General features: G+C 46.0%; 1 protein-coding gene across 1 annotated transcript in view; it reads right to left on the bottom strand.

Annotated features, from left to right (window-relative positions):
- Positions 1-12,031, bottom strand: part of MAP3K9 (mitogen-activated protein kinase kinase kinase 9) — a 349,830-nt gene extending 337,799 nt beyond the window's left edge. The window contains exon 1 of the mRNA XM_078659615.1: positions 11,596-12,031. Coding sequence (XP_078515741.1) covers positions 11,596-12,031 — 436 coding nt within the window. The remainder of the gene's footprint in view (positions 1-11,595) is intronic.
- Between the last annotated feature and the right edge of the window lie 4,959 nt (positions 12,032-16,990).

Genomic DNA, 16,990 nt, shown 5'->3' on the forward strand with positions numbered 1-16,990 from the left:
AGACTACAGCGCTCATACAACTGTGACACTGTGCCTTCATTTCTCAGTTATGATGGCGATAAATCTGTAATGGCTTCCTCACAGTGACACGCAGACCATTCTAACCAGACCGCTCAACGTCATCAGACCACTTTTGTTCCCAGTGGCTCGGCTTTCTACTATTCACTGCATATAATCCTCCACATATACTACTTCTGGAAGTACTATTTTGTACTCGCTTTCTCCTATGGTGAATCTGCGCAAGCCCAAATTTGTCTTCACAGCCTCTGCAGTTACTCCTGCGAGTTCCACTACCTTGGATACTTCCTCACGGTCTGTTGAGATGGCGACTTCCTCTTCTCAACGTACTTCTTCAGGTCAAACACCGTCAAATAAATCATCACCTTCTGCGTCGACTCCAAAAAGGTTGAAGCAGAACTCTCCTACACCAGAGTCTCCTCCTTCGCAATCCATTGATTTAATTCTTGAAGAAATGTGTGCATTGCGTCCATTCATTGAGGACACAAGTAGAGATATGCAACTCTTAAAAGACAAGTGGGAAGTCATGGATACTCGTCTCTCCTCCATAGAACAGCAGATACCTGAGGTTCAGTCCAATTCACGACGCATTGACTCGTTAGAAAAAACTGTTCTTTCTTTACAACGCCACACCGAGGATTTGGAAAACCGAAATAGACGGAACAACCTCCGTATTTATGGTTTGCCGGAAACTCTTGAGGGGGATGACCCTGTCACTTTCTTTTCAACTTTCCTTCCGAAATTATTGGACATGCCACCTTCTACACTCCTCAGTATTCAAAGAGCACATAGACTGGGGGCACGATCGTCGACATCTACCAAACCTCGTGGAGTCATCATCCTTTTCTTGAGATTCACAGACTTATTGTCCATTCTTTCTGCAGCTAGAGCCAAAAGACAATTATCCTGGCAAGGACAACGTGTTTATATCTCCCAGGACGTTTCTACCGCCACTGCTGCTAGACGAAAGGAATTCCTTGCTCTCCGTCCCTCTCTACGCTCTCTTGGAGCTCGATATGGCCTGTTCCATCCATGTACCTTCAGAGTCACCCACCAGAACAAATCCTGGTCCTTTCAAGATCCTGATGAACTTCGTAATTTCCTTCTCCTGCATAACAACGATGGAATGGATGCTTCGCCTTCAAATAGTGGCTGATACATGCTGTTGTATCTTTTGAATACTTGTTCTTGTTTCTCTCTATGAACGGTCTTTCGCTGTGTCTTCTTTCTTTATTCTCTTTCTATTATACCTTGTTGTAATTTGTTCCTAATTTTTCTTGTTCCTTATCACTGCTTTCCATTCTTATTCTGGTTTTCTCTCTCTATCTTTATCTCATCTATGTAGTTGCAATTCTTTCTTACTTAATTTTTTCGTTCTTTGTGTTCTGCAATATTTTTCCTTTATTTTGTAATCATCATAGTATGTCATGTATTTCATGTACTCCTAATTAATTATTGTTCTTTCTTCCCTTGTACAGATCTACCTTGGTTGTCCCCTCACCATGTATCACCCCGTGTACTTCTGTGAGGTTTCGGTGCGCTTTTTCTTCTGATCCTAGTCTACCCGTCTTGTTACGCATCACCACTTCCCCACCTCCCTTTGTGTTTCTTCCCCTTCAGGTATGTTTATTGCAGTCATCCTTCTGGATTTGTACTGTCTTCTATGCATTCTCTTTTTTCTTCCTTCTTTCCCCTTTACTGCACCTTCTCCTTCTCCTTTATTCTTTCCCCCTCCCTTTTTCCTCTTCCTTTTCCTTTCTCCTTTCCTTCTTCTCATTTTCACTATTTTTCCTTTTATTCCTCTAATGGTTGGCTTTCCTTCTACTTCTTTAATATGTTGCTTATTACTGGTACAGTACTTTTTTGCATTTTTCAATTTTGAACAGTTTAAAATGTTTTGGTTTTCAAAGTTGTTTCATGGAATGTGAAAGGTTTTAATCATCCGATTAAACGGCAGAGAGTACTTTCACACCTCTCCTCCTATAATCCTGACATTGTTCTGATTCAAGAAACCCATCTTTCAGATATTGAATCCTTGAAACTAAAGAGATTATGGGTTGGCACTGTCCTATTTTCTCCGGCCTCTCATAAAAAGAATGGTGTTGCCATTTTGATCCATAAACGTCTCAAATGTAAAGTAATTCTTGAAGAAAAGGATGATCAGGGTCGCTGGATTCTTGCTAAGTTACTTATTAATGCCATCCCAATTACCTTGTTCAACGTTTATGGTCCTACATGTTTTGATTCCTCTTTTTGGCCCTCCATTACTGCAAAATGTATTCAACATAAAAGTGATTCATTCCTACTAGGTGGATTTCTGATCATGCCCCTATCATCACTGATTTCGATCTTCTTCCCCCTCTTCCTAAACCCTCTCGCTGGCGTTTTAATTCTTCTCTTCTTATTGACCCTTTCTTCTCTTCCTCTTTTCGTTCTTTTACCTCTGAATTCTTCCAAATTAATTCTGCTCCTGATACTCCCCCCCATGTTCTTTGGGACTCATTCAAAGCCACAGCTCGCGGATTTATTATTGACTTTGTCTCCAAAAAGAAGAAGAAATGTATTCAGAAACGTCAAGTCGCTCTCGCACATATTAAGTCATTAGAACACCAATTTTATACCTCCTCTCCACATCATATGTCCCCTGAACTTCTTCAAGCGAAAATTGCTTTCAACAAACTTACCACAGACTCAGCTTCTTCCTTTCTTCTTCGGGGTAGCGCGCGTTACTACGGAGGCCGTAATAAATCGGGTAAATTACTAGCTAACTATCTGAAATCACGTAAAGAGCGAACGCTTATTGACTCTATCTATTCTCCGACCAATACCCTCTTACACACAGATAAAGAAATTCTGGAACAATTTCACTCCTTCTATGAATCTTTGTACTCCCCTGAGAACCCCCCTACCCCAGAACTCCTCCAATCATATTTTGAAAATCTACCTCAACCAGTCACTTCCCAACTTAATTTCTCGACCATTGATTCAGACTTTACGCTTTCGGAGTTATCCACAGCTTTATCTTCTCTGACCAAAGGTAAGACCCCGGGACCTGACGGATTTCCAGTTGAATTTTACCTACATTTTTCCGATCTTCTCTTACCTAAGCTTCTCTCTCTTTTTCAATCTTTCTGTTCAGCTGGCCTAGCCCAAGGCTCCTTTCAAGATGCTACCATATGCCTCATCCCTAAAGAGGGCAGGGATCCCAAATTCTGCAAGAATTATCGACCAATCTCTCTAGTAAACGTAGATTATAAAGTTTTTGCGAAATTGTTGGCTCTGCGTCTTGATCCATTCTTACCACATCTCATTGGGAAGGAACAGTGTGGTTTCGTTAAGGGCCGTCTTACATCGGATAATTCCAGACTTCTTCTCAATGTTCTCAATAAGGCTCCATCCCTTTCTTTTCCTCTTGCAGCTATCTCGGTTGATGCTGAAAAAGCCTTTGATCGGGTTGATTGGTCCTTTCTGATAGCGTCCCTGAAGTGGCATGGTTTCGGTCCGAAATTCATTTCTTACATCTCTTTAATTTATTCTATGCCCAAAGCTTCAGTTCTCGTTAATGGTCAACTTACCTCCCCTTTCACACTTAAACGTGGTGTGCGTCAAGGCTGTCCTCTTTCCCCCCTTCTTTTTATTTTAGCACTTGAACCCTTTATATCTTCTATTCGTAACAATTCTTCCATTTCTGGTTTTCCGTACGGTCCTCATCAGCTGAAATTATCTGCTTACGCAGATGACATACTTTTATTCATTTCAGACCCAGTCACCTCTGTCCCTTCCTAATGAGCTGAATTTCAGAAATTTTCCTTGGTTTCCGGATATAAAATAAATTCTGACAAAACGGAGATTCTTCCCTTAACTAAATTCTGCCTCCCACACTTTTTTGCCTCCACTGGTTTTGCTTGGAACAGTAAGAAAATCAAATATCTTGGCGTTCTCTTCTCTAACTCTCTTTCCTCCTCTATCAAACTTAATATGTCTGCAGTCGTCTCTAGAATTGATTCTTTGCTCTCTTCTTGGAACCCCCTATTCCTTTCCTGGTGGGGCCGTCTTGACTCGATCAAGATGATGATTGCTCCAATCCGGATTTATTTACTCTCTATGCTTCCAATACATATCCCCGCTCTCTACTTCCGTCGTATTGACTCCGTCTTGTCTAAGTTTCTCTGGAAACAGAAGAAAGCTCGTATTTCTCTCTTAGCCCTTCGTCAAGCTAAATCTAATGCTGGGGTTAATTTTCCAGACTTTAGACTCTATCATAAATCTTTCTCTCTTCGTCAAGCTTCTCGCTGGCTATCGCACGACATAAACCCTTTTTCTCCCCTTTGGCTCTCTGTTGAACGTGAATTATTGTCTCCTTACTCTTTTCAAGATGCAATTCGCTTCACTGCTAAGGCTTCATGCCTCAATCCCCCATTATTCAAACACACTTCTTCTCTTTTAAGGCCCTTGGTATCCACACTCTCAGTCTCTCGTACATCCTTCTTATTGTCACCCATTTGGTATAACTCACTTATCCTCATACAAAATAGGCCTGTTGCTTGGACTTCATGGAGATCGAAGGGTATCATCTGGGTTCACCATCTCTTTGACGGGTCCTCTCCCTGTTCCTTTCCTCAATTTCAATCCCAATTTCGTTGCCCTTCCTCGTTTGCAAACAAATACTATCTTCTTATGGAAACCGTTCTTGATCGCTACTATTCTCTACCCTCAGACGTAACATCTACTTCTTCTTCATCTCTTCTTACTATTCTTTCTACTATTCCTAAAGCTTCTCTTATTTATCGTTACTTCTTGACTCCTGCTCCCGATCGTCCCAAATCAAAATTGGAACTTTCTTGGGAAAAAGACTTTGTTTGCTCTTGGCCGATTTCTCTGTGGGACAAAATATGGGCTAAATCTTTGAAGACCTCTCGTACTGCTTCTCTCACTCAATCCCTCTTTTTCTTCTATCACAGACTATACCTCTCTCCCCTCTCTCTTTCTCGCTTTCTCTCTTCCTCTACTGCTAACTGTTGGACCTGTAATGCTCCCAACGCTGATCTTCTTCATCTTTTCTTTTTCTGTCCTTCAGTACGACTTTTCTGGTCACAGGTCTGGTCTCGCATTTCTCGTATTTTTAATTTTTCTATTTCTTTTTCTACTTCTTTGGTGTTTTTGGGTAGCCTGTCCGAATCTTTTGACATTCCCCCACATTCACTTGGTCTTTTTGACCTCATGCTTGCCCTTGCACTCCAACATATAGCTTCCAATTGGAAATCTTTGACCAAAATGTCCATAAATTGTTGGTGGAATCTCCTTTGTCACTCTCATAGATTGGATGTTGCATTTGCGTCCAGCTGTAAACCCTCTCGTAATGTTGAACTTTATTGGCTGCCTCTTACCCTATATTTAGATCAGTCCGCCAAAAAGCCTTATACCCCGCTTTCCTGTGACAATTTTCGACCCCCTTGAACAGTTGTACTCCTGCTTATAGTTCATATTTTTAGCTTTCACTAATGTAGTTCTTATCTTACTTATGTTTTCTTGTTGATATGGTTCTTATTCCATAGATTTTTAATATACTTGTGCATATACTGTACTTTATTGCCACCAATTTACATACATATTTCTATTTTTACTCTTAATTGTATTAACATTGTTCTCATCCCTCCCTTCCCTCCCCGTTCTCCCCCCCCCAGAAAACTCTTTAAAAATGCTTTGATTTTTTTCATTGTGCCACCAGCGACCTATGTTTTATTTCTCCCATGTATACTCCCCCTTTTTTGCATTTTGTTCTGCTGATGTCACCTTACTGTATTACCAATTTTATCTCAATAAAGCTTTCAAACTTAAAAAAAAAGAAGAATGCATTAGAGTGCACAGGACAGCGTAATGCATACGAAGGTGAACGACATGGGAATACATACGAGGGAAGCGGATAACGGAATGCATACAAAGGTGTTGGCTAGAGGAAGGCATAGAATGGCAGAGGGCAGAGGAAGGATGAGATAGTAAGGTGGTTGCTGCATACACGAGGACCGTTGAGGAGTTCTCGAATATGACATAATGGTTGACACGGGCACTCACAAGCTACCTCTGAAAGCATAGGCTCTAGCAAAGGCTTTGAGGAGGTTCTCTGTGCAGTGCTAGCATTATCGAAGCCAGAAAAAAGCAGCACTTCACAGACCCACTCATTATACAAGCACTCTGAAGGCACCCGCGTCAAGGGAAGTTTGTGGAAGATGGGAGTACTCGAACTGCTGACAAGAGAGGGCTGCACCACACACAGCACAACCCTTGGCATCAGTAGAACTCAAATACTCGAATACACCAAGAAAAACAAGAAAGAACAGGAATAAGGAAGTTGCAGTATTATAAGGGGATCCAAGCAGTGCAGCTGAAGTCTGTCACACATTAGCCTACCTCACCACCGCCCACCTCTCAGCCCTCAGCACTTCCTCCACTTCTCTGAATATTGTTCCTGTTGGCAGCCACTCCAGGATCCCAGACACATGCATAGAAATAGACAATAGACAACAATACTAGAGCAGGAGTGTCATAGACAAAAAAATAAAGAAACTGTTTGTCGTCCTCGACAGAGTTCCACGCAGCACAGCCTCTCGTACTGCTACCGAGCCCAAAGCAATCCAAGCTGTGTTACTTAAAGAGAAGTGTGGCTCAAATGGTTAGAGCGGCAGACCCTGATGCAGAGGTCTGGCCCGGGACCAGGGTTCAATACCCGCCTCGGCGGGTCTTGGGCTCAATTTCCTCAGACCTGATAATTCTCGCCTCCGTGCCTAGTCTAATCATGGGTCCTACTCTGCGACTCTGGGCAATAGCTTGCTTAATCTCCACAACGGCCCCAAAAAGTGCTGGGATGCCTGGTTTCCCCCTGGGGGTGTCCAGGAGTGGACACTCACAGGGAAAACCAGGAAGGGTTCCTAAGCGGTATACGGACAGCGCCGGGACACTACCTCAGGGAAGTAGCTGTGCGCTCTATAAATACTGGTACATTTACATTTACATAAATGACCTTTATGAATATGTGATGGGGGAAAGTAATGTTCCACTGCCAGCTTTTGTTCTCCTCACCTCAAAACACTCTGGAGGAGGTCCATAGCGGCACATTCGCCCCTGGTAGGATGTTTACAATCTCCGTCTCACTCGGTGTCTAGCGATACACACAAACGTACTGTGCGGAACTTCCCATTAGAGGACTTGCAAGCAACGCATCCATTACGTGTGCATCAACGCTACTTGCCTAATTACAGAACTTGAAAGAATCACTCTGGTGATACTGATATGTAAATATTTTAAATAACTAAAGAAATACTTAAACTGCCACGAATGGGAAACTGAAGCGTAGACCTGTACAATTTCTGTTATCAATTTATTTTTTTCTGCTGTTTTATATTAGCGCAAGCTCGACCCAAAATTGTTGGTCCACCAGTTACATTACGGTCGGAAAGCAACTAATAAAAAATGCACGCATTCGCAAAGTGGGCAGGGGAATGGGAAGGGGTAGAAGAAATAGCACCTGCATAACAGCGGACGGGCACTAATGAAGAGGATTTAATCTATACTTGGCCAGTGCTTCTCAGCTAAGAACGGAAGTGACGTATCGGCTGTGCAAACCAGTTAGGCGGCAGCCAAGAAGTGTGACACTGGAGTAAAACCTATGGTAAGAAGCAGGTGGGAACCAAAGTCCTTTTACTGAATACAGCATGTCTTGCATACAGCGCATACGTGCTGCCTATGCATTACCTAAAAAGGCTATCGACATCTCTTACCAAAAGTAATATTTTGAGCCAAACATAAATAATACATACAAATGCTAAATGGCACGGATCTCACAATTCATTAGTCACTAGCAAGTCTTATTTTCACTGACTGCCCACCTCGTGTGAATAACATACTCGATTTCCAATAGCCTTTCTCATCAGTAGTATGCAACACCTATCCCCTCACTGACTTCAAGGGCATCCTCAGGCTGTCTCACATCACTCTCCTGCACACCTCTCCATCTTCCCATCATTCATCCCTACTACTAAACTATCTCAGAAATTCACCTGGACATTCATCTGTAGTACCCTACATCATTCGCATTCACTTAAACCATGACATTTCCTCAGCAATCCCTTCTTTCGCCACAGTCCCTCGGCATTCACCTGTACCACCACATACCCTCAAGCAAGCCGGGCCGACGAGGCTGAAATGCCAGAAACCGGTCCCCGGTAGCTTGTTTCCTTCCCAGTATAAGAATTGGCTTGGTAGTTTGGTTTGCCCTGTTCCCATCATGCACTGGGACAGGAACAGACTAATTTGCATATAGCAAAGTTCTGAGCTGGGATGGTGCAGTGAGCTAAAAAACGGTGATGGATCAAGCCCTGATCTTTGGACTGGGTAAGAGTGGTCTGCTTAATTCAGGCACTCTGTTCATCACCACCCCCTTTTCTGAATCATTTTGTCCACCATAAGCGTGGAAGGGTATACTCAGATGTGAGTCCCTTGCTGATTGCACCATCAGGATTCAAGCAAGCCGGGCCGACGAGGCTGAAATGCCAGAAACCGGTCCCCGGTAGCTTGTTTCCTTCCCAGTATAAGAATTGGCTTGGTAGTTTGGTTTGCCCTGTTCCCATCATGCACTGGGACAGGAACAGACTAATTTGCATATAGCCAAGTTCTGAGCTGGGATGGTGCAGTGAGCTAAAAAACGGTGATGGATCAAGCCCTGATCTTTGGACTGGGTAAGAGTGGTCTGCTTAATTCAGGCACTCTGTTCATCACCACCCCCTTTTCTGAACCACCACATACCCTCAGCATGCAGCTCCACCACCACATCTCCTAAGCATGTATCCGCATCATAGTCTATCGCCTCAAATTCTTAACTAGCCCACGCCTCAGCTTCCTTCAACTCTACTACCGAATCTTTTTACATTTCACCTTTACCACCACCTTCACATTACACCTTATACATCATCCACTCATCATTCAACAATACCACACTAGCTCAACTCCACTCACCTGTACTGTGACATATCTTCCTGTCTCTAACATCCCACCTCAAACAGTTCACAATTACCACCACCGTCCTATCAAGAACCTGTCTCACAGCTTCACATCACCCTTCACATGTGCCATTCTATCTCCTCATTGTTCACCTCTGGTACCTCATCTTTATTTTCACCTGTAGGACGTCATCCCCTTAAAATTAGCCTCTACCAACCTCCTAATTTTTCACCTGTGAGGCCCATAGCAGTATTTACGTTTATCACCCAATCAGCCGCATTTGCCAGTGCTGCCTCTCTCGCAAACAGCACAACCCCATCGACCTGCAGCACCTCCCTCCACCATACTCTAAAATCACCTCACTCTTGACCTTCAGCAACCCCTGAAACTCATCTTTGTCATAATGATTTGATGTGAACCATCTGAATCTCCATAACACTGACAAGCATCCCTCTTCGTGTCCATCAATATCTCCTTGCCATCGGCTTGCCCATCAACTACCTAACTACTGACGTGCAAGTACCCCATCACCTATGACCTGCAGCATTCCTTCCCCTCATCTCTTTACTCAGGACCTTAAGTGCAGTGGGTCCTGTGGGATGCCATAAGTGGAGTAATTAAAAAACTACTTAGACTCGAGTCCTGGCTGGGCCTATACCAATGTCATTAGCCTTACTGACAAACGCCCCAATCCATTTCTCAACAATGTCTGTAAACACCCTTAAATTAATCCATGTAAACAGTGAGTCCCTATTTACAGCTCACTTTTTAATTCATCTTGCATTGAATAGTTCCATTTTCCAAATGTTTATTTTGGTAGTACCTTTTTATTGCACCATGTGCCTCCTATGTAGTACTTTCTGTGTACTGAGTACAGTTTATGGATTGGTGTTCATGACGGGCGTGGCTTTGAACTCAAATGTTGAGGCTAGAGGTAGTGTGGGTTTCTCACAACGCCTGTCACTGGGTCATAAAAGTATTCAGGGTATATGCTCACACAATCTTTGGCTTCTTCTTCAGAGTGCACAGAACGATGGTCACATGTGTGCCAATCATAATTACCATTTTATGTGAAAGGGTGTGTGAAGGAAGTTCACTCCGGTGTTAAAACATTGACAGTTCCAAGGGAAAACACTGTATTTGTAGTTGAGAAGAGTGTGAGAGAGCACTGTGAAAGGGAGCGACGCAAAGTACATGTTGAAGTACAAAGTGAAAAGACAGTGATGAATACAAAATATATGATGTGTGAGCCATGCACACTGAGGATTTCTAAAGGGTGTAGTTAGAAAAATGGTTTAATTGTCTAACAGTGGAAAGTGGTGTGACTGACAAATGGGACCAGTTGGGAAACCAAAGACCACTACTCCTTCCACAGACTGTAGTAATATTTAATTCCCAGTCTCATATTTTCATAACAAACATTTTCAATTCTAATTATTCACAATATTATTGTTATTCCTCATGTATCCGATACTAATAACAAAGAATGGCAAAGCCAATAAGTCTGGCATGTTTTATACGTATGTGTTTGCTCTTTGTGAAATGTCTGGATGCATTAACAGAAAACTAACACAAATGCACACATATATTGGTCAAGTGGCAGGCTGTGTGAGGCACAGGAGTTTAGTTCACATGTATTAAGCGACACACTTAATTATGTAGGTCACACCTCTTGAAAAGATTTCAGTTAAGCATCTCTGGTCACGCCCTTTTAGAGACCCCTGCCTTTTTCATCCCACTTAACGCACTGCCTTTCCTACTGATCCACTACATCAGTGACCCACAGCACCCCACCTCCTTACCACAAGCCTGCATCACCCACTCCCCGCCACAGAAATGCATAACACCATCTCTACTCAGCAAATTTCCCGCCTCAGAATTGAGTGTAAACCTCCACACCACTGAGTCCCGACTGTGCCCCACAAATTCTTCACCAATTACCTCTGCCCCCACTTTACCAACGGCACCGTTATGTTGTGTTTTTACCTGCAGCACCATTTGCCACACAATAACTGGCCCCTCCTCTTTTCGTCCTTGCTTTCCCTGTCCTCACCCTTGATCTGCAGGACCCTGCCAGGGGCGTCGGTTGGTCAGTAAAATTGGGGGGGTCCAGATTTTCCAACATTCACGCTGGCTAATTGTGTTAAAATGCATTATACGACAAGCAGGGTGCGTGAAATGGGCTAAAGGTGCAGTGGAAAGGGAGACGAATATGGGTTGGTACGGGTACGAAGTGAGAGAAAATAATATTTTGTAAAATCAAAATTTTGGAAGACTTTCAAAACAGAGAGGGAGAGAGGGTGGGCTTTGTGTGTAAAAAAAATTGCTGGTGAAACCGAACAGACACTTCAGCATACCCGACTGAAACCAACTGTACCCAACTATTTACCAGAAAATACATTTTTAAGGGGGTGTAACACCCCGAACACCCCCACCCCTGAAGCTACGCCCTCGGACCCCGCTTCTCCCGAGCAGACCCCCGTCCGTAAGCCTCCACCCCTCCCTCGCTGCTCAGCATTGACCTGCAGCAGGCTTCAGCCCGCTCCCCTCCCCCACGCACCGTGCCCCGTCCCCTGTCCTCACCGTTGACCCGCAGCGCCGGTGTGCGGTAGCAGGGCCGCTCCGGCCCCCCGTGGCCCCGGATCTTGCCGGACAGGCCCTCGCCGATGCTCACGTAGTTGCTGGGGAAGATGCCCACCCGCTCGTCGATGCGGCCGGTCCACCAGCCCTCGTCGCCGGACACCTGCGCGTCCTTGGACAGCACCTGCACGGCGTCCCCCGGCCGCAGCGTCAGCTCGTCCTCCGCGCTGGCCTCGTACTCGAACACGGCGGTCCAGAGGGCCGGGAGCCCGGGCGGGGAGAAGGGCTGGGCCCCCGGCTCCCCATCCTCCCGGCACCCCGGGCGGGCCCTGCCATCCGCATCCTCCTCCTCGTCCTCAGCGGCGGCCAGCGCCTCGCTAGCGGGCCCCGGGGGGGACCTGCAGCCGACATGGTGCAAGAGGGACCTGAAGGGCTCCATGGAGGAGATCCATAGGGGGGGCCTAGCGCGTCCAGTGCGTGCACTCACAGATCCGCCGGCGAGAAGTGCTCCCCGGTGCACTTACTGGTCCATAGTGCAGGGCGACGAGGCCTGTGCGTGCACAGAGGGAACCATAGTGGATAGGGGGGTTCCTGTGTTCTGGGGCTCCTGTGTTCTGGGGCTCCTGTGCATACACTCAGCGGTGCAAAGGGGTTCCTCTCTCCATGCACCCTGGTCCTCCCGTGCATGCACTCAGCGGCCCATAGAGAAGAGAGTTAATGCCTTTGTCTGCAGTAAAGAATCCATCGTGGATGGGGGGCTCCAGTGCATACACTCAGCGGTCCATAGGGGTGAGAAGGGGGTTCCGTACATGCACCCCTGATCTCCTGTTCCTGCACTCGGTGTTCAATGGCGGAAAGGGGGCTAGCGTTCCTGTGCATGAAGTCAGAGGTTCATAGAGGTGAGCACCGGTTCCTCTGCATGCCTCCTGGGTCCCCTGTGCACGCAATCACTGGCCCATAGTGAAGAGAGTCAATGCATGTACTTGCAGGAAAGGCTCCACAGTGGAGAGGGTGATCCTGTGCATGCACTCGCCGGCCCTAAGAGGTGAGAGTGGGTTCCTGCGCATGGGTCTCCCGTGTTTGCGTTCAGTGGTCCATAGAGCTAAGAGAGTGGCTTCTGTGCATTTACTCAGTGGTCCATGGAGATGGCTCCTGTGCTTGCACGCAATGGTCCAGGTGAGCGGAAACGCCTGTGCGAGAAGCCCAGGTCTTCTGTGCACACACTCACTGTGCATAGTGCAGGGGGCGCTGTAATCCGCATGCACTCACTGACCCAAAGGGATTAGATGGAGTCCTGCGTAGGCATAGAATGGTCCAGGGGTCCACGTGCAGGTTCCCAAGCGCCTCTAAGGGTCAGAGACGAGTCCATCCTGAGAATGCACTGACTGAAACAGGCGAGCAGGGCGTCCTGTGCGTAAACACAATTATCCAAAGGGCGTCCGTGGAGATGGGGCACCGTGTGCCCGCGCCTGCCTCCGCAATGCAAGCAGAGATTGGAGGGGTGTTACTGGTAGCTCAGAGCACAGACAGGCCCAGACTCATCAGTTTGTGAGGTGCAGAAGGGATCCTGACCTGTTCCTGGGCTGCATCCTGATGCTGCAGTATCCCATCCATAGGAGCCTGACTCCCGATAGCAGGTCAGAGAGGGGGAGAACCGTAATGCTGCAGCTGTTAGTCCATCTATTGGTTGGGAGTGCCGTCCGTCAAAATGCCGCAGACCTGTGATTGGAGACTTTTCTTTCTCCCGACCCCTCTTGTCAGAGTCCCGCCCAGTCTTTTTTATGGCTGGAGCTTAGACTTGCTGATGTCTGAATTAGCGACAAGTGCAAGGCGCTGCTCACCTCATTGGTCTGCCAGAAGGGCCAGGATTGGCTGGGGGACCTGTCTGTTCACAGAAACGTTCCGCCCCAGTCCCTTCAGCATGCTTCTACGCCTGTGCCATCCTCGCTGGGAGCTAACGCTGGCCACCAGCGGCAGTGCCGTATCGAAACACGAGGAGGCACCACAGTCATTTTACCCCTCTGTTCTTTATAATATCTACCATTTACAGCACCCAGCTAACGCAGTTGTGGATATTATGAAGCACTACACAAAATTCAAGATAGTAGTAGGTTCAGGTTGATGTTGAAAGTAGAGGTTCGCTGAAAGAATGTTACTTTCGTCACAGAAATTTGCAGCTCAAAAAGTAGTTTTTGAAGCAGAAAATAAATCACAATGTTTACTATTTTCATTGATCTTTATATAAAAAAAATATATATTTATTTGTTTACGGGTATTAGATCACACATCGTCGCAGAAACATATCATAACAAAGTATTATATGATAACAGCGTATTGACTGTTTTGATCCAAAGTACTTCATTATAATTAGGGCTCCCGGTTTTATGGTATTTATTTTTTGCCATTTCCGTCTGTATTTATCCATATTTATTTTTTGGGCATTTTTTCTGTATTTATCCACATTTATTTTTGCCACAAGCAAAAGACGACGCTACAGTTAGTATTTTTCCACATTTATTTAAATTGACAATGCACACGTGCGCTCAGTTGTTATTGTTCAACACTATACATTCATCTGAAAACTTTGCCATTTGCAGAATGTCCCAAATATGCTTAAAAGTGCTATCACAAGCCATTTGCCTCAGAGCCTTGCAGTTTCTGTCATCGGCAGAGTGCCACATCCCCCCCTGCCACTGAACACCATCCTGCCCCACTAAGAGAAATACCACTGCCTTCAGCTGCAACCCAATTGTGCCCCGCTATAAACACCTGGAAGCAATTCAATTCAAATTATGCACTTGACTACAGTAATATGCTGCATTTACACGAGTTTAAGCTACTGGCATTGTAAATGACAATGTGTTTTATTTATGTTTCAAAAACCAAAACATAAATAAAATGGCATGGTCATTTACATTGCCAAGAGCACAAGCTCTCATAAATGCGAGACCTGGTTGCATTACAAATGCTTTTTATTTCAAGTAATGCAGTGTGCCTCTACCATTCCAAGCGGATGACCAGGAAAGTACCATCTTTGCTATTCTGCACACAGTTAGCGCTGTGTGTGTGTGCATGTGTGTTTGTGTTAGTGTGTGACTGTGTGTGCGCGCGCTAGGAAGATGAATGCTAGCAATTAGCCCCCTCATTCGTGGGGGACCCTCTGAAATAACTTTCCTACTCAACTAAGTAACTTTTTGATATTGGGTTTGAATCCGACCATTTCTGTCTCCTCCTTTCATCATTCTAAGGTTGATAATCGGGTTAGGTGATCATAAGAACTCTAATTATGAACGCACTGAAGGCAATTCACATTCACACTTCACTTTCACACGTCACACTTTCACAATTCACTCTCCATGTGCTGTATAATGTATCGATATAGCGGTGTGAATGGTTAGCTGTCCTCCGTGCCACAGTTTTCCACCAATGAGTGTCCAATGACTTCCTAGTTTTGTCAATGGTCTATCTGTGGTGTTGCTCGGAAAAAATACCCTTGTGGACAGCTTCCCATCTTTAATGTCTTTTATATTTGGGACCCTTACACTGTTGTTGTTTGCTGCAAGGAAGCAGTCTTTCTTCCCCACGGAGAAAGATGTGCAAAGCGCCACTGTAGGGCACCTAGTTTTCCTGAAAATAAATATGTACACACGGCCACGACAGTCCCTGTCTATCATTTGAAAATGACATGTTGCTTATATGTCGACAGCCGTACGCTGCATCTCCTGTCAGCACAAATTGCCCCTCACTGGTTGAAAATCTCCTCTGCCCCCAACAGAGGCCTGGCACTGAGGGGCACCGGGCGAGCCAGTGCCTGTGTGTTCAGCTGCAGCCCGGTAAGAGCCCGGGTAATTGTGGCAGGGGAGCGGGGAATTCCGCTCCTCTTACCCCCCTCTGTCTTCTGCAGAGAAACTGGAGGACAAATAGAACAATAACTTGATGTAAAGGCTGCTGCCACAGAGAAATCAAATCTGGCAGCTATCAGTGCGATCTTAGGTGGTAAAGAGCTTCTCGGTGTTGAACAGTAAATGGAGCATTAGCAATTATGGGAACTGATAAAAGTATGCGGGTTTTCAAACAGCAGGTTAACAAGCAGTACCCATCCAGCTCCCACCCGAGTATTTTCCATAACATGTTGCAGATGTTTTGGACAGCGCAGGCAAGGGGGGCGCCCTGGGGAGTAGACACCTAAGGAGGGCGATCGGTTGTGGAAAAGGACACAAGAGTGAGAAATGTTCAGACTGGGAAGTAGAGAAACAAGCACTGCTGAAGCAGTTCGCAGCGTGGGCAATTGGCAGAGTGAAGAGGCAGGGGCTAAGGGGTGAAAGACAAACAAAGCCTCATTAACAAGTAAAAGGTCTTTCAAAGACCTGTGAAGTACTCGGTGCGGCTGTGTGCGCGCTCAAGCTGTCTCAGCCAGGCTGACACCTCTTAACCCTCTAAGGAGGGGGGAGACACCAGATAGTATTGATGTCAATGACAAAATATACTAGTATTTTCCCATTTTTAAATATAAATACAGATAAAGGAAAACTTGTTTTCTGTCTGTATTTATATGTAAAAATCCGTTTAAACGGAAAACCGGGAGCCCTAATTATAATCGATTTCAGCTCGGCGTGGTAATGGACCCTGGGCAAGAGTCACTGACATCCCAGTCTGCAGGGTCAGTAGACACTGTGGGCCTTATTACGATGAGGCTTTCCGAGTCTCATCGCAATTTCAGTTCCGACTGCAGGATTACAATGTGTGCGGTCGAAACTGAAACTGGCCGGTCATTTCGATGGGCTCAAGGAGATCGTCAACCAGTTGGAGACCAGCACGTAATCCCAACGGATGTCGTTTCCACCTTTGGGATTACAATGCTTGGTTTCCGACAGGCTTTCCATGCCCTTGACAGCAGCAGGCTGGACTACGGCAACGCATTCTACGCCGGAATCCCAGCCAATCACCTACGACGACTACAGCGCATCTAAAATGCCTCCGCCCGACTGATCGTCAACGTCCCCCGCCGCAGCCACATCACCCCCCACCTGACAAACCTACACTGGCTCCCCGTCGACAAGACGATCACCTTCAAACTCCTCACCCACGCACACAAAGCACTCCACAACACTGGACCAGCCTACCTGAACAGCAGACTCAGCTTAGACACCCCCACCCGCCAGCTCCGCTCCGCCAGCCTCGCCGTCGCCACCGTCCCCCGCATCCAACGAACAACCTCCGGTGGCAGATCCTTCTCCTACCTCGCCGCCAAGACCTGGAACACCCTACCTACCCACCTACAGCAGACCGAAGACCTACTCGCCTTCAGAAGACTCCTCAAGACTTGGCTCTTCGAGCAGTAGCGAACCCCCCCCCTCTCAGCGCCTTGAGACCCTCACGGGTGAGTAGCGCACTTTAC

Source organism: Lissotriton helveticus, chromosome 9 (genome assembly GCF_964261635.1).
Source record: "Lissotriton helveticus chromosome 9, aLisHel1.1, whole genome shotgun sequence".
NCBI classification, from domain to species: domain Eukaryota; kingdom Metazoa; phylum Chordata; class Amphibia; order Caudata; family Salamandridae; genus Lissotriton; species Lissotriton helveticus.